Source organism: Rhopalosiphum padi, chromosome 4, assembly GCF_020882245.1.
Source record: "Rhopalosiphum padi isolate XX-2018 chromosome 4, ASM2088224v1, whole genome shotgun sequence".
Taxonomy (NCBI): domain Eukaryota; kingdom Metazoa; phylum Arthropoda; class Insecta; order Hemiptera; family Aphididae; genus Rhopalosiphum; species Rhopalosiphum padi.
In genome coordinates, this window is record NC_083600.1 from 18,263,533 (window position 1) to 18,282,566 (window position 19,034).

General features: G+C 37.2%; 1 protein-coding gene across 1 annotated transcript; it reads left to right on the forward strand.

The window, feature by feature from the left end:
• The first annotated feature begins 217 nt into the window (after nt 1-217).
• LOC132928456 (cuticlin-4-like) lies at nt 218-17,326 on the forward strand. The gene is made up of 4 exons (XM_060993134.1): nt 218-464; nt 10,785-10,867; nt 12,031-12,292; nt 14,223-17,326. Exons 1-4 carry the CDS (start codon nt 449-451, stop codon nt 15,818-15,820), a joined length of 1,959 nt encoding a protein of 652 aa, XP_060849117.1. The 5' UTR covers nt 218-448; the 3' UTR covers nt 15,821-17,326.
• Nucleotides 17,327-19,034: the final 1,708 nt, after the last annotated feature.

Consider the following 19,034-nt stretch of genomic DNA (forward strand, 5'->3'; position numbering starts at 1 on the left):
CAGCAGCTGCTACTCCAGGTGCGTATTACTATATTATTATTATTATTAATATTAATATATGCACTGCGCCACGAGTGGTGGTGGAGTTTTGTGCGGCGGTGGGGGCTTCGGACTTCGTGGAGGACGATTGACGGACCGGAAGAGAGGGAGGACGGGAGAACGGAAGCGGGACCGAAGAGAAAGTCGGTCGTCGCCGGCTAGACTTGTATCACGCCGGCCGATTGACACTGGGTCAGTATTATAGTAGTGTCTTCAGCGCGAACATCGGACAGTACAATTTTACACTCGTTCGCGACAGTGTCCACGCGGTGCAAAGTATAAAATATACTAAACGCACATAAAAAATTGTTGAAAAAAAAATTATATTAACGTAATATAAACGTCCAAACAACGCGATTCCGGTTTTTTTCGTAGTGACAGTCCAGCTGGATACAGTTATTATACATACATGGTCGTAAAATTTGGTGAGTAAATAAGAAATTATATATTATCAGTTTTTTTTAAATTTTAAAGACAAACTTTCTTAACGTCAAACAATAATATTTAGTATCGCGTTCTATCTTAGATTTATCGATCATAATATATATATATATATATATATATATAAGAACTATAAAAAATAATAGAAAAGTTAATGTGATACAATAGTTATATTATTCTAACGGTTCGATATTATATAACAGCATAATAATACTATTGATTATTAGCATCTATCTAACTTCCCTCGTCTGCGACAGCAATAAGTACCCACCACTACGGGGTATCGTTATTGTCTAGTATATACACGTACACGTTCGCGCCTTCGGCTTATTAAACGTCAATATTAAACACAAACGACAGGTGGCATTGTCTAACGACGCGCAGTAAAACCGTTTTTTTTTTTTTAATGTTGTTGTTATACTATTCTTTTCTTTTCGCCGTCCTTCAATTGAAAGTAAAACGAAAAACCTGCAAACAGTGGGCAGACGCGCACAATGGGAATTAACGGAACAAAAGACTTTTGTAAACGCTAAGAAAGTCCAAAATTTATTCACCCCTCCGGTTACTATCGTGAAGTACCGGCCCGTGACGAAGATCGTCCGGTCGGCGCGTGTTCGCGTAGTTTAATAATTATGGGTATGGATGCACATAAAATATGGATACTTTCTTCGTCGGAATAAACGGACATTCCTCGGAGAAAGGACTGCCGCCCAAGGTCAAGCGTTTAGAAATGCGTTCAAATCGACTGTTACAATACTAAACGCGCCCGAAACAATCGTACTATATGATGTATACAATATTATAATATCTTCTCCGTTTTTTTATTTATTTTCGCCCATTTCCATTGGTTTAGAACCATCGAACTATCGCCCGTCACGAGCCGCGACCCCATCGTCAGAATTGAATAATGATTTCCGAATAAATAGCAAATATACACTTTTAACCATTGTGCATAATATGTGCAATGTAAACATGCAGGTTTAGAAGACATTTACTTTCAGAGTCACTGAACCGCGGTAAACAGTGGCCAAAAAATACATTCAGGCGACCTTGGTGGTTTTTTCTTTCTGTGACATCTTATGACTAGTGGAGTATATCGCAATAATACGTATGATAATAATAATATGTACTATAGTCTCCTATGTTTTAACAAAAAATTATGTCTGTAAACCATACATGTTATCAATAACTACAGTTGCGGTCAAATCAAATTATGTAAAACTGTATATACCCGTTAAATAGTAACCGGCTTAAAATACAAGTTATTCCTAAAAAATTAACATTATTATTACATAATACATTTAGATATCAACGCATAGACTAAACAGGAGTAATAAATGTATAAAAATTTAATGTTTTCAGTGATCATTAATTAGTAATTAATTAATGATTTGTTTAAATTCTCTTTGTAGGCATGATTGTTTTAATTTATTGTTTACATTATTAATTACCTACTGATAACACGCAAAATGTATACACTATAATTACAACAAGTAGATTTAATTGATTTTTAAATAGTGTATAAATCGATTCCTTTTAATCAAAAAAAGGTGTTTAAATTTTAAATTCGAATAAATTATAACATACAATAAGACTCATACAGTGGTTAAATAATAAGAACTTTAATAGAATAAAATAATAGTTTTCATACAACCTTTGATTATTATAAAAGTACGATAATACATTATTATTATCAATTAAATATAGACATTATAAAACTCAGACAACGATAAGTAAATTTGAAATAATCGCATCTTTTAGAAAAATAATTTTATAATATGTCTGATTGACTGCAACCGGTGCCTAAAACGTTTAAAGTCGTTGACCGTACAAAAATTTGAATTCATATTTGCTAACACTGTGTTGTTTGAATAAATTTATCGCATAAACCGTAATAATAATATGAATAAATATGTAGACATTGCTTCATCAAAAACATTGGATAATACCGCAACTTGCCCAACCCCTCTCGTCAAGAATCCTTCCGTAGTCTTTCTATATATACGCGTGTAATATTCAGTTTCATATTTACAAACAAGTTTCGCTACCCCGTCATCTGCATCTTATTTTAAGACGTTTTTAAACAGGTTTATAACAGGTTTAACCAATAAAATATTGTAGTTCGTTAAAAATAAATGTAAAAACACTTTATTGGATTGAGATTTTTCGACTGTAATTTTTTTTTTATTATTATTATTATTATCATTTTAAATATTATCACCTCTCGAGAGGACGTATTATACATAATATTATAATGTACACGCGGTACGGTGTAAACGCATATTTCCGTTGGTGATCTCCGCAAGGTCGCGTCATCTCGCCCAAGGCACCAACCCCCCAGTACACAGGTCGCACGCACGTACACCGACGTGCAGCACACTGAGCAGCGCACCGCGGACGGGGCAAGTGCCGGCCGGCGGGTGCAACTTTCGTCCGGCGAGTGGGTCACGGTCAGGCCCAACAGCCAATATGATACGCGAACGCGAGATTAGGGGGCCCGCGCGCAAACCAGTTCCCCGGCGTGTACGCGACGACCAGTTTCCCCTTATATACGACGAGCGTCTGAAAAATTAGGTTAATACGAGTCGGCGTCGTTTCTGCTGCAGAGAGCCGTTCGCCAACGTCCGCGGCGGTGGCGGCAGTCGTAACGATATTATTAATAAGACGCACTGTATTAATGGGTATACGATAAATGATAATAATATATAATATTGTTATCGCTAACTGACACGCGCACGCGCGTGTACGGCGCTCCGCGGGACAAGAGTCGCAAAGGTGTGAAATTTGGCACACATCTACCGCCGCACCGTCCGCACCTATTCGACGTACTACAGACGAGCAAACGTGTTCGTACATATATTATTGTGTACACATACATACATGTATATCGGAATCTGCGGACCATTATAATTGGCCGGCGAACAGCCCACGTCGAGTGTATATGCTTTATAATAATATCGTATAGAAAGCGACGGGCGAACCGTCCGCGAGCGAGTGATAAAGATTACTAACAGCTACACACGTAGGTACCTATACCTATTTAATATTGTTTATATGTATATGCACAAGAATTATGCGTTATTCCCGAATCGACATTAACACAATAATATTGTCGTCGTTTCAAATTTGGTCCAAATTTGTGTTTGTACTGTTTGTAAAATTGTCGTCTCCGTTTTTGGGAGACACCTACATGCAGACTCCTATTATTGGTTAAAAATAAAACCAGCATTATCGATACATCGGTTTTGTTCTTTTTATACACTCGTCACGTCATAATAGTAGAGCAATGGACAATCGATTTAAAATTGATTGGCAATACGCCTAATATAGAATATATTTATATTATTTATAGTGTAGGTGTTTTAATAGTGCGAAATATATAATATCATAAAAAATATCAAGTATGAGTAAATCCGTTAATAATATATAATAAGTTAGATACAATCATAACAACCGGGCCGTTAGGTTGTGCTACCCTCCCAGTAATAATATAGGCGGCAATTTACAATATTATATAATATTATATTTGGTGGCAAACTACTGCATCATATACTATTTATCGCTTACGGTGTGAATTTTCATTGTTCAATTTTATTATCAATTAATATGACTCAAACCCACTTGATATATTATGATAAGATTTAAAAAGTACTTACATCAATCAAATTTGGAAATTATACGGATAAATGAAAACCGACGGTAATGAAATACACAATATACCTGCACTTGCTTGTATATTGACACGCTGCTCTGTGTATGAAAAATATCTATAGTACACGCTGAATCATGATTCGATTAAAAGTATCTATAGCGACACATTAATCAATCATTTCATATCTAATGTTCTTAAATGTCTTTCGATTGTACTTACACACTAGAAGAATTAAGAAGCGTGTTTTTATTTATTAAACTTGAGCACGTTTCGTGCGCAGACTTAAACGAGCCAGAGGACTGTTATGTTTTCCAGATAATACAACCGATGATATTTTGAACATGGATATTATACTTTCTTTAACAATTATCGAGCAACAATAAAACGATTAGTTTTTTTTGGAAAATACTACTTTCGCTCTTAATACCGTTCAAGGTCGTCGAAGAAAATTGCTCTTCGATCCAATTTCTGTCACATTAATGTTATTGACGATATTGTCTCGTGTCGAATTCACGCGCATCCTATTATAGCGAACCGGTCTCCCAAAGCGATGTTTTCATCGGAATAATAGGGAAGAAGATTGACGATCCATTACAGAATTTCTGTTAAACTCACACACACATGCACATCTGCACACACACGTACACGCTCGTACACATACGCACACAGGTACACACACACACACACACACACACACACACACACACACACAGCTATTCATTCAAACAACGTCGGCACTTTCTCTGCATCCATTGCTGACACACATACCACGTGTGTGTTATATGCTTCTGTAATAAAAATATACAACTGGCAAAATGGCACGGCTAATACTTTCTATACTAATGCTGCAGCTTGTGTTCGTGTACAACAATAGCCCTAAACTAAAAATTTAAATGACGAAAAAATCTAAAAAAAAATTTTAAAAACGTAATTTAGCGCTTTTCTGCTGTAAAGTGCGATTTGATCGTGAATACGGTCGTGTATTGCTTTAGGCGAACGTGGTGTATCCGAATCCGGATTCTCGGTTGAGTAAATGTTGTTTTTTGACTTGTACTGAATTTCACTTCTGCACCATATTACTGGTGTGGGCATCACATATATATCATATATGAACACGACTTAGGTACCTATATAACATACGTCTTATAAAAATTGTATTTTGTAAGTTTGCAACTTACATATCGATGGAAATTTTTAAATGGAAATTTTAGAATGCATCAGTGTTTGTTTTTATGTCTATAATATAAATACATTGTTGTGAGTACGTTCTATATAATAACTATAGCGAGTACCAGCAGGTATCTATGTATATGTATGATTGTATGAAACACTTATAACTTGTAACGTCATCGATATTGAATAAACATAGTGCTTGACTAAAATCGGAGAAATTTCAAAATGACCAACAATATTTTTTCATGATATTGATATTTTTTTAAGAAATCGACCAAAAACATACACCTACTTGATGCTCATAGTGAACATATTTGACAGTGAGATTTACACGACGTTTACGGCGTATTACAACAGAGAAAGTGATCGCGATTTACATATTCCTTCTTATTACGACGTTTTTGATTGACTATAAGACATGTACCGTACATAGGTATGTTTTATATACATGTTTAGAGATGAATTTGTCACCGGTCGCATATTTCACGTGAAAACTGGTCCTTTCGTTAGACACACACAGACACACAGCAGTCGGTCTCGTTATCATCGAGAGTCACGATAATTACGAGTGTGTTTTATTTCTTCTCTTGACAAGTGATATCTGACATTTAATTACGGCCTTACATACAGTTTTCTTTTTTTCCGCAAGACGCATACCGTACACAAGTCACACTCACGGCCAGTCACGAGACGGTGGCATTTTCGTTTCTTTTTTGTTTGTGAACCTAACTCTAACGGGTTTAGTTCGATCTGAAACCTGACCCCGTGTCCCCATCGTCGGTAGCATATCCGTTTGCGGGCTTCAGACCGTTTTGACCATGTGCAACCCAACACCACCGTGCACCGGTCAAACGCATCTCAATTCAATAACCAAATAAATATAGATAGATTATACCCGCAGAAGCTTCACATAACCGTCCACGTGCATATGTGTATTATACAGCATAAACCATATAGTGTGTACACTTGCAAATTAAATATTTTATAATGTTACTAAACTGCCTGCGTGTGTGACGAAAAAAACGATTGTTATCGTTCAAGACCGATTTTGAAAGAATAAAAGTAAAAGAATACAAATAATTGAGTAATTTGCACGCCGGAAAAATTAGCCACCATCAGTCGGCATCATGACGTATATAATAATGTATAATAATCCACTCATCGCTGCGGAGAATAATGCGACCGAGACGTTTCGAACGGATTTTGTTGCGACGGACGTCCTTCCATTGTCCGCCGGGCGCAATCATTGTGCATGCACATGGCGTCGTCATCGCCGTCGTCGTCGCCGCAATTATTATCGCCAAATTAATATTTCAAGTGATGATAGAATAAAAACCCCGAAAGAGAAAGTGTGATTTTTATTCAACAATGTCGCGTGTTATGAAACTGTGGTCTGTCGACGTCCACCCGCGGTTTTTCGAACGGCACCAACAATCCGGATGTGTTGAATTATGTGTCGAACATATTACCGCTATTATACGTGCTCGTGTGTATTATATTGTATTATAGTTAATAACGTATGCACGTCATCGCGTAGTTGCATGAAAACAATACGATATTATTATCAGAAAGTCGAAAGCCGCGCGGACGCGTTCTTGTCTGTATTTTCGCTTCAAACATATACAATCATATTATATTTGTATACAATAATTTGCAAATATCGTATTTAAAAAAACGTCAAAAACACAACGTTAAAATCAACGCGGTATATGCGAAAAATACTTCAAATCGTTGTAAAGTATAAACGATCGGATATTAAAAATCAAAATGTGATGTTCTATGACACTTACGCACATTATCGTGTTGCCGTGTCACTGCAGGAGTGGCGCCTTAAGAATATCATATTATACACACATCACTGAGTAGAGTATGTAATCCTTTTGTAAAGTTGAACACTGCTGTATGACCGCATGTTTATATTTGACGATGTCTTTTTCCGTTTCGATATTTTCAAGCCGACGCGGCATGTCCGTTGCAATTTGCGAATATGCATCTACCGGAAACCGGCCTTCATCCCCAGCGCCAAGAACCGTTCGTTTTCGGGATATCGTCGTCTTCGTCTATACGCCCCGAATATCACTCGCGCCAAATTTAATAGCGTGTGTGTAATTGAAAATTAACGAGCCGAGTTTAATCTCCCGTCCGTCCAGTCACGTCCACACGGTTAAGAATTAGAAAGTAAACACGGACGCGCATCTTTTCGCACACACACATACACACACACATTCACATGCAAGCATATACATACGCATACGTTCAAACATACTTAAACACGTTGGCAATGATGTGTGTGTGTGTGTGTGTGTGTATTAATCTCATCCGTTTCCGTTTTGCCGAAACGATGTTCACACCGAATGCATGTTATATCGAGTCCGTGAAAGCGTGCGTTTGCGGGCTGAAACCTCTATACCTATGGGCTACGATGGGAAAGGACTATATAGGTATACTTATATACGACTGAATGCGTTGGGCGGAAAATATTTGCCGGTCGGTGGTCGTACGACTTGTCCGGGTGGTCACTGGTCGACATAAAGTCGGATGGCTGTCAGCTAAGCCCGAAGTGCCCACGTATAGAATATTATGGCGGGTATACTCGTGGTATTCGTTTTACTTTTACGTATTATTTGAACGGACTACTAAGCAGTTTCTAACACATTAAGTATGTACGGTTTGTAATTGATTAAATTAACAATATATAGTGAGCTTAGTTTAATGTGATGTATACAAATAATTAATAAATTGACGTTTGCAACACATCGCTAAGCTGACGATATTTGATTATCATAAATACAAATTTAAGTATTAAAATTTGGGTTTACGTTGTCATTTTTCATTAATGTTCTTTTAGCGGATCATACATAATATTAGTGGTGGGCACGTAGTACGTATAAAGACGAGCAGTATTGGCCATCAGTAAATTTAGTTACGATAATGCGTTATAAAACCGTGTTTTCTACACTATCCGTCATCTAAATGCAAGGAGACATTGTTTTATCTTGTTTATATTTATCAATATCGTGAACTCCCAACGTCTCATCATACTCTCGAGTCCTGATTAAACCTAATCGTATAGAGTTTCTGCGACTAAGTCCATCGTTTGCTCGCGACAAAATAATATTAGTATTTGTAGGCATACCCCACATACGTTTGTATCATACAACATCTCATTTTACTATGATAATTCACACTATATAACGTAGTCGATATAATGTGTAATAATTACCTTAAAAACGAACTGTATTCCGTCTCGTTACACAGTCGCCTAATAAACATAGTTATAAATAAGGAACTACAGAACGAACGAATTGTTTATAGATATCGTTAATTCGCGTATTCGCATACAACCTTCATATGAAATAATCGATCGAAATTATATAAACTATTATTTTTCGTCACAAAGGAAAAAAATAAGACAATACCGATGTATCGTAACACTCTATAGCTGCCTACTATTATATTATTATTATAATATATAATGAACATTATATTATTTTGTTGTATTACTCGCTTTTGTCGTTCACGCGTTATTCAATATATTTTGTTCGCGGGGGACTGTGCGCCATACATTATGTATATGTGGCGACGATTCAACAGCAATAATATAACAAATTAATAAATTGTCTATGCATCAGTACGTATATAATATGAACACCACCGTCGTGTGAGGGATCGACGAAACGGTTTTGACCTTGCGAAGGGTGCGGCGGAATAAATATTTACATCCTACTGACCCATATTTATAGGCGTGCACGCGGTTCATTGATCTTGATCTTGGAGAACAGGTCCTTTTTACACGAACATTGAAAGTAATTCGATACATATATTTACACACACATACACACACACACACACACTCGCATCATATATCTGATTTAAACCGGTTCTAATCGAAACCTTCGGATCGGTGTTTCTTTCTATTTTAAACGTGTGTATTTTCTCCCATGGACCATTGTTTCTATTTTTTTTTTTTATTCTTATTAATATAACATATTAATTTTACCTCCCCACGCGAGTCCATATATAATAGGTATGTTATAGACGATGCGAATATTCTGCGATGTACGCGCCGCATTGGAGTCGACCAATTACTATTATTGTTAATAATACTATTACTCATATTATATTAGTCGTTGTGATCGTCGGCCCGCCCGATTCCACAACAATCGTTCGAATATGCCTAATGACGGTCGGTATAAGGACGAAGACTCGGGAGAACCTCAGGCGCCGTACGTTTCGGTCACGATTTTGTGTACGCACGTCCATTAACAAATTTAACGGATTGCAAAAAATTGTTTTTTTTTCCACCCGTACACAGTAATATCGTGTTACTCGGAAGACGTTCATGATGATATTAAATATTGCGGGTTTTTTTTTTACGACGACGTGCTTTATTATCCACGCGGCCACATCTGCAGAATGCAGTACGTTTATTGTGTTATTCGTTCTTCTCGGGTCCAATTTAACTAGGGGGAGGAGTTGCTTAGCCACTTCCTGGAAATATCGCCGCTCTGGTCGTTCGCATAGGTGCTTAATCATCTATATAAGTCTCCTCGAAACATATAATATCGTTGTCAAATATCTAACTACTGCTGTCTTTTTAGCCATCATATATTATGAAGTCCTCGGTATATACGGTCAGGAGTTTGCAATTTTTTCATCGACCGTCAGTGCTCGATATAATTCGCTTTATTCGGAGGGGTGAGGGGGTAGCTGAGCAGCCGCCGTCGTTTACGACAACGATATTATCAGGAGTATTATAATATTATCTTTACACACAGTAAACACCGTCGATGAGAAAAAAAAAACCTCGAAATAAACGCGAAAACAATTATTTGTAGAAAGGCCCATAATAATATAACGACTAGAATATTATTATAAGGGAAGACGGTGTACGGTTCTAACGCACATTTTTATTATTATTATATACACGAACAGTCTCTCTCTCTAATTAGCGTTCCGAAGACGTAAAATATTTGAAAGTGCAATTGCAACGGACGCACAACAATATATATATACGCGCCGTATATACACATATACAACGAGAGGTACATTATAGGCGGGTATATACGTGTATATATATATATATTTACCTACCCGCCCGTCCGCCCGCCCACCCACATCCCGAAGACAGTGAAAGCGCCTTACTTTCGCGGGCTTGGTCGACTCGAGCGCCTCTAGCGGCCCGCGTGTTCCAGATACATATTATATTTACGTTTTCCAAACGTCGTTTTGCCCCGCCTCCGGCGCGTCCGATTCCGATCGTTCCGGATGCCGCGCGCAGACGACCTTCACCCCGAAAACGTTCGAGATCCGGTCTCCCAATATATTATAAATCATAATAATATCGTATACGGATAATCGTACGTTGTACTCGCGCGGGGCCGGTTACATCGAAACGCGGCCCCGTTTGGATATTGGGCATTATAATAATATTTAATATTCATAGTTTTTTAATGTAATATCATTCGATTGTTTACAGATCATACCGCCGGGTTCACTATGAAGAGATGCCTGAGGCACCAAGTGTACATCGTGCTCTACGGAGCACTGCTGTTCTTACACGTGAGTATATCATAAAATTACAATATTATCGATTTGTTTTCGTATATGACGTGCTTTATAGATCCCTCGAATCCTGCAGAAACTCGCATAATATGCATATCATTCAATATTGTGTTTTTATATCGACGTCTGCGTTTCATTAATAATATTACTTACACATTTTAATCGTTTTGAATATTTTCACGACACGAAAAATATTAAATAGTGATTTATGATTACAATAATACATTATATATTAACAATTTAAAATCAAACCCATTTCATATAGCCATATAGGCACGCTCAATTCGCGTGCGATGAATTCTTTTTTTTAACCGAATGTAGAGTGTTGCGTTGTGGAAAAATTACTCCGTATAAATTAGCTGTATTGAGGAAAAAAAAACTATATAAGTTTTTTATGTTATATAATAATAAATTAGACGGAGTAATTTTAAATTTACATACCAACACATTTTTTTTCTTATTCGTGTTAAACTGTTCGCTTAAAGAAAAACCTCAAACTCACTTTTAAATTTTTATTTCATAATATATGATATTATAAGAAAAAATATATTACAGTAATATGGTAATCTATATAATATAAGTGGACACTCTTATGATGCTGTTCACTTTAATCAATTCGCGAGATCACGCTAACTGCTAAGCATTACTCGTAATTATTATATAGGTATATAATATATATAATAATATGCATTTCTGTATTCAAATCAACGTATGTCGGTCGGCGCACTAACCTTCCTAATAATATATAATGATTAGCATTTTGCCACGAGATACGAATTATCACCATAATCTTGACACATTACCTACATAATATGCTGAAAAAATACACGCGAATACGTATAAATAATAGTTGAAATTACGTATGTACATAGATTACACTATAAAAGCCGAGTTTTTGGACGTAAAGTCGAGTAAGTCGTCTATTGCGTAATTTCGGATACGGGTTGCGGTACGACTATATAATAATATAAACTGTTAAAAGCACGATATAATATTAAAACACGTGGCATTAAACAGACAAACACTACATGATATTAAAATGTTTTAAAATCTCAACGATTTGCTAAAAAAAATTGCCTCTACTCTATTACGGCCTATATAAAAAGGTCCCTATACTACTATAATAGTATAATAATAACCGATAATTGCTTTTATTGCAGAGCACCAGTGGCGACGGTAACCTGGGACCGGAGAACAACGCGGCGGCGCTACCGCTCGAACACAGATCCGGTGGCGGTTACGATGTCGGACTTCCGCTGTCGTCCGGCGGTCCGCTACAGGGACCACACGACGACACGTGGCCTCTACAGGCCGTGCCAGACGCCGTAAAAATCAAACACTTACAGGTACAGTGCGAGAAGACGCACATGCGAGTGAACATTGAATTCGACCGGCCGTTCTACGGAGTAATATTCTCCAAAGGTGCGTATTTGTGTATTATGAGTACGCATTTGCTCGAATTTCGGGTTGGTTGATAGTGGTCGTACGCGCGTGTGTGTAGGAGGGGGAGAGGAAGACGTGTTGGACGTGAAATGGACTGAAACGGGGCTTACAAAGGATTATAAAAACATCGTAATATCCTCTAAAATGTTTCCACCCCGAAAGTTAATGTGTAATATTATGTATATGTGGGTTAATATGTAATATTTTATAGTAATGCCGATGGAGTAAACGATTTCATTTTCAAAAGTAAACACATATATATATGTATATATTATATATCATAATTCTATCAGTAATAACTAGTAATTACATAATTATTAATTATCGCCATTAAATAAACACACTTTTCGGTTACTCAACGGACTCAGAAACTCATTTTTACCACGGTGATTACTTCTACAGGACTAAAAACCGTCGTTATTGTACATCGTAGGTCCACAATAATTACACATATCTACCTGATTATAATACTTCATATAGGCAAAATTCATTTTTTTAAATATAAAAATTAATTTCAGTTGTATCTATCCTGTTAAATAAAAAACAATAATTTTTCTATTAATTTATTTAAAATTTGAATAAACCTAAAAAAATATTATATACAATTTTCTAAAAATAAGTACCTAATAATTTCTCATAATCATATTTCACAAAAATGAAATATAGTAAAAAAGTTATTGATAGGTGGAAACACTATTATAATATTCCATGACGGACTGATGATATTGTGCAGCACGGAAAAATAATATATTTATAGCTGCACTGGGCGAGGCGCTGCGGCCCTACAATTGAACACAATAACCACAATCACACGATAACATAATATATTTTAATATTTTTACTATATATTATAATATTAGAATAATGGCCGTTAAATACGTAACGAAAAAACAAATAAATAAAATGGTACATACTACTATAATAGTTTTTCATATTTTTGTTACACGAACGCCGCCGTACACGTCATCTCTCGCTTGACCCGTATTTAGAGCCCCTATACATATACATCTAAGCACACCGCTGACCCACTAAATGCCCGCGTATGTGTATTTTTAATTAATATTTATGAAACTTCTCGCGGAGCCACTCTCTATCGCATATACACGCGTACAACGACTATACTATATACGCTGAAAGTCGCACTGCTGTTATTGTTGGTATTTTTTTTTTTCGTTGTTGTTTTTACTCTAATTGACTGCTACAGCTTGTAAATCGTAATTATCGGTCCGTGTATGTACATACCGTATTATTATATTATAATATGTATAATATATTATGCTTTTCCAAAGTGGTTTTGTACAGCTTATTAACGTAAATACATGACGCTGAGAGACTTCCCGCGGTGCCAGTTATATTTTGTCAAAAAAGAAATCGTTTACTCCACATCTCACGTGCACCACGTATCATACGCAATACGTTATACATATATTAATAAATATACAAAATTAAAAACCGGGGAAAATATGGTTATTATATGCTACGTGAACATATATAATTCTAAATCTAAACAGCAGCTGGTTTCCGGTATTATTTTGTTAAATATCTTTTATATAGATCACCCGCAGTCTTAGGGACTACGCTTTTGGTACGACCGCAGCTTTACATCGCGGACAGGTGTATTCTGGGGAGACGGATGGCAACTGCCCCCCCAAATATTTTATCGAGGAGAAACTGTTGTCTTTTTCGCTAGAAGCGATAGCGAAACGTACAAAAAAAACCTTAGACCACGCATTAAATACAATAACATACATGACTATACCAACTACGTTGTATAAATATTATAATATGCTCGGCAAATTCGCATAAAATTTTATAGCCACTTCGTGATATCGACCTATCTGTGTAGCTTTTACGATGATGACGACGACAATCATAAACACGCGTTAATAAAAACGTTATATTTTCGCAGGTTACTACAGCGATCCGCACTGCGTGCACGTGAAACCCGGCACCGGTCACCTGAGCGCCACGTTCGAGATACTGTTGAACAGCTGCGGCATGACGTCTTCCGGAGGCACTGGCGGCGGCGGCGGCGGCGGTGCCGTGTCCGGTTACGGGCAGACGCCCAGCGGCAGTTACGTGGAGAACACCATCATCATCCAGTACGACCCGTACGTGCAGGAAGTGTGGGACCAGGCTCGCAAGTTGAGGTGTACGTGGTACGATTTCTACGAGAAGGCGGTCACGTTCCAGCCGTTCCAGGTGGACATGCTGCACGCGGTCACTGCCAACTTCCTCGGCGACAACCTGCAGTGCTGGATGCAGATCCAGGTGGGCAAGGGACCGTGGGCGTCCGAGGTGTCGGGCATAGTGAAAATCGGTCAGACCATGACCATGGTGTTGGCCATCAAGGACGAGGAGAACAAGTTCGACATGTTGGTGCGCAACTGCGTGGCCCACGACGGCAAGCGGACGCCCATACAGCTGGTCGACCACAACGGCTGCGTCATCCGGCCCAAGATCATGTACAAGTTCCAGAAGATCAAGAACTTCGGCCCGTCCGCGTCCGTCGTGTCGTTCACGTACTTCCAGGCGTTCAAGTTCCCCGACTCGATGAACGTGCACTTCCAGTGCGTCATCCAGGTGTGCCGATACCACTGCCCCGAACCCAAGTGCCCCGGTGACTACGCTCTGCCACCGCACGCGGCCGAAGCAAACGGCGGCGGCGATTACGCGGGTCTCAACTCGGTGCACCCCAACGAATACGGACCGCCACCACCGCCGCCCAACCTGTTGGCCGACTACCCCGCGTATCCGGACCCCAGACACCCGTCCGGACCGGCCGGCGCGTACTCCGAGCTCAAACCGGAAATAGTGTTGCCGAACGCCGCGCCGCCGTCGGCCAGCAGCCCGAAACCGTCGCAGCAGCAGCAGAAGGACTCGGACGCGCCGATCGCGGCCGGCGACGGTCACAACGACGACGACGGTCTGAACCTGCCGCCGCCACCGTTGCCCGGCCACGGGTCGTCGTACGCCACCGTCAAGCGACAGGGCACCGTCGGCGGTGACGACCAACAGCAGCAACAGCACATGAACTTGGTGTCGCTGGGCGGCCGTCCGCGGTCCGTCGACATTGACGGCGGCGCCAACAAGCCGCACAGGCACCACCGTCGGTCCACCGGCGACCCCGAACTGGACGTCAACACCAGCCGCGTCATACAGGTGGTGGCGCCGGGCGACGTGAACTTCGCGTTGAACGTGCCCAACGGCGGCAACGGCACGAACGGCGGTAACGGCGGTAACGGCGACACGGTGGTCGTGTCCACCCGGTCCGGGCTGTCGGCGGACAGCGTGTGCATCAGCGTCCCGTCGTTCGTCGCCGGTCTGGCCATGCTCCTGTCCGTCTTGGTGGTAGCCTGTCTGGTGGTCACGTTCCTGTTCTTGCGGGTGCGGTCCATGAACAACGCCAAAGCGATGTCGTGCGGTGCACCGCCGACCGCACAGGGCCCTTACATGCACGGCGCCGCGTTCGAAGCCGCCGAGTTCGTCAAGATGGCCAGTTCGTAGTAGGACTGCCCCGTCTCACCAGAGTTTCTGAAATGACTATTTTTTTTTTAAACCTCCCCCCCCCCAAAAAAAAATCCCTCTTCGCAAACACCCCCGAAACGGAGACAAGTACGCTTCGTCGACGAATTGGGTTCCGATTTTGTTCGTACGGAGCGCACCGATTCCGTGGCGTTTAACAATAGTTTAACATTTTATACGATATTTATAACGCAAACAGTATATTATATTGTGACGATAACGTTTTTTCACGCACACCGCCAAAGACAAACGACTATAATCGGCCGTCGTGCGCGATTGCTATGCATTTTTACGATTTTACCTGTTCATAATTAATATATTATAATATTACGTACACGGGCGTACCTGTACATGATAACATTTTCACATTTTACACACGCGATGCGCAGATCACGGCGTAATAATAATATTATACTATTCCCTGCGCAGGGCAGACGTTTTTATATAGTAAATCGACGACACACGAAACGTCTGTTTAAATTATTTTATTTATTCTTAAGCACATCTACTGTAGTAAGCAGTATGACGAATGACGTACGAGCAATGCTCGAATTAGATGATATATAACCGTATTAATATTATATAATTGTATATTATAAAAGTATTGTTTCCAATGTTTTTTTTTTTACGAACGAGGCGGCGGCGGCTCCGCGAAACAACAACAACGTGCCCGCGGTTCGACTATAAAATAATAATAAGCGATTTTAATAATTAATCGCAAACTACATAATATTATACCGATATGACGCGATACTATTATATCAATACGATAGTATTAAAACATCACCACCGTGTACACGATAACCTAATCGTACCTACAGCCAACGCGAGTCGCCGAAATAACATATTATTTTATTCTTAACACGACAATAATATTATAATATATAACGTATTATAATATTATACATATTATTATCATCATATTATGTAATGTATATTATTTTTTTTTTCTTGTCTTTGTAAATATTATATTTATGTATAACATTAGTCTTAAAGATATTATATTTATATATATATATTATTTTATAGCGTTTAAAACAATATATTATGTATACAACAATACCAGCTTTTAGTTATTATGATTATTATCATTATTATTACCGTGATAATAATTTATAATACATTATATAATACGCGAGTATAATATATTTATGTATCAATATAATATAATATTGTGTTTTAAGAGAACTATAAGTCTAAACCATTATAATAATAATAATATAAATTATATTTATAAATGTATAGTGTTTGTAAACACATGTAATGCATTCTGCAGTTGTGTGGACCAAAATGTCATGCAAAGAACATAGAAAAAAAAACGTAATCAAATTGGTCGTGAATATTATGTAAATATGTATAATATCATATAACACATGTATATGATATATATATATATAAATCGCGACTATAACAATAATATTATATAATTATCTATTATTATAACATATGCTATACTTTTATAAATAAATATATATATTTTTTTTCAAATGGATTTGTTATTATATAGTATATACACTCAAATACAAAACAACCCATCAAATCATTAAGTTGAAACGGCAACACACGTTTAAACAATTTTTCTATACAAAATATGTTTTTCTAGCTTTCTTAGTTAGGTGATTATTTTATTACAATATAAATGTTGAATTAAACAAATAGCCACATTTTATTTAGAAATAGAGTTATGAATACAGCAGAGTAAGCATAAATATTCAGCATTAACAATATAGACATAATAAAAACTAATATTTGTTTTGAAATACTCTTTACTAATTAAAAATATAGAAACGGTATAAACAAGAAATTGGGTAAAGCTTAATAAGGGTGCCAGTAAAAAATAACAAGCAAGTCTATAGGCTAATTACATTTTAAGAAGCAAAAAAATGTTAATTAATTATAAAATTATGTTGTCATAAAAACAGAATTGCTTTCTATATTATTATTTAATCCAAAAATACTTTACAGTTTTATAATTAGGTTTTTAAAAACCTGGCAAATCTCTCTGCTGTATAGTAGGTAGTTATTAACTGATTAAGTGTACAATTAGTGTCGTGTGTACCTCGTAATTGTATATTGAAGTGGATGTAACAATAGTTTAGGTACGGACGTCAGCCACTATTTTAAGGATATATTTATGTATTTTTATTTTAAAATGAATATTTACAATCTGTATTCAATTAGTTTATACAATGAGTAATTTTTGAATACTTAAAGTAAGAAAACAACAGGACATGTGGAGTTGAGAGTCCAGTGAAAACACTTAAAAAAGGATATTTTATTACCTATTGGTTGAGCTAATTTTTGACAAAAACTATTCACCATCGCACATCGGTATATTATTATATCACATATTAATTATTATAATAGTATTTCATGTAATAATTCATGATATAATTAATATTTCTCTATCAACCAAATTTATCAAAATGTCAAGCATAATATATCAAATACTAATTTTGGATTCTAAGAGGAATTGAGAATGTATCGATTTTACAACGATGATCTTTTTCTAGTAAAAAATGCTTCCATCATCAAATTTAAGTTAGGTTTCTGGTAGGCAGAAGCAAATTGAAACTAACATCGAATTTCAGCTGTTAATCGGTGAGATCGTCATACACTAAGTCGAACATTCGGTCCACCAACATTTGTGTTGTTGCCTATTTGTCTGTATTAAATTAATCGCTATACTTATATCGTCTCATCGTGGTCCAGTCACAGAAGTGCCTTCTCTGCGTCCAAGGTTAAAAAGTGTTTTAAACAAGTGATTTTATTTAAAACATTTTATACGTAAAAACGTTTTGATCGACCTTTAAAAAAAATAATTAATAGGTGAATTTAATTTTTACTAACAAATAAAATATTACCAATTTGTTTTATTGACGATAACAGGTACGATATAATTATAATATATAAAATAAATATATTATATTTATTCTATATCAAATTTTTCAAATAATAAAGAAAAATAGTTATCAAAATAATCGTTCAAAAATTAAAAAATAAATTTAAGTTAATAAACCAGTATTATAATATGGCCGACATATGCCGCTTAATTGTAAAATCATTAGATTCGTTGTCTATTTTCCTGGTATCTTATGACTTATAAGTTAAGATAATATCAATAAAACTACATAATATTATTGTTTACAACAGATAATAATATGTTGATAAAATAGTGACATATAGTTACTAATCA

Bases quoted from the DNA above. Each gene is read 5' to 3' on its own strand.
- LOC132928456 (XM_060993134.1), top strand. The intron at 10,868-12,030 runs GTGAGTATATCA...CTTTTATTGCAG, and splicing joins GAGCACTGCTGTTCTTACAC to AGCACCAGTGGCGACGGTAA. The intron at 12,293-14,222 runs GTGCGTATTTGT...ATATTTTCGCAG, and splicing joins CGGAGTAATATTCTCCAAAG to GTTACTACAGCGATCCGCAC.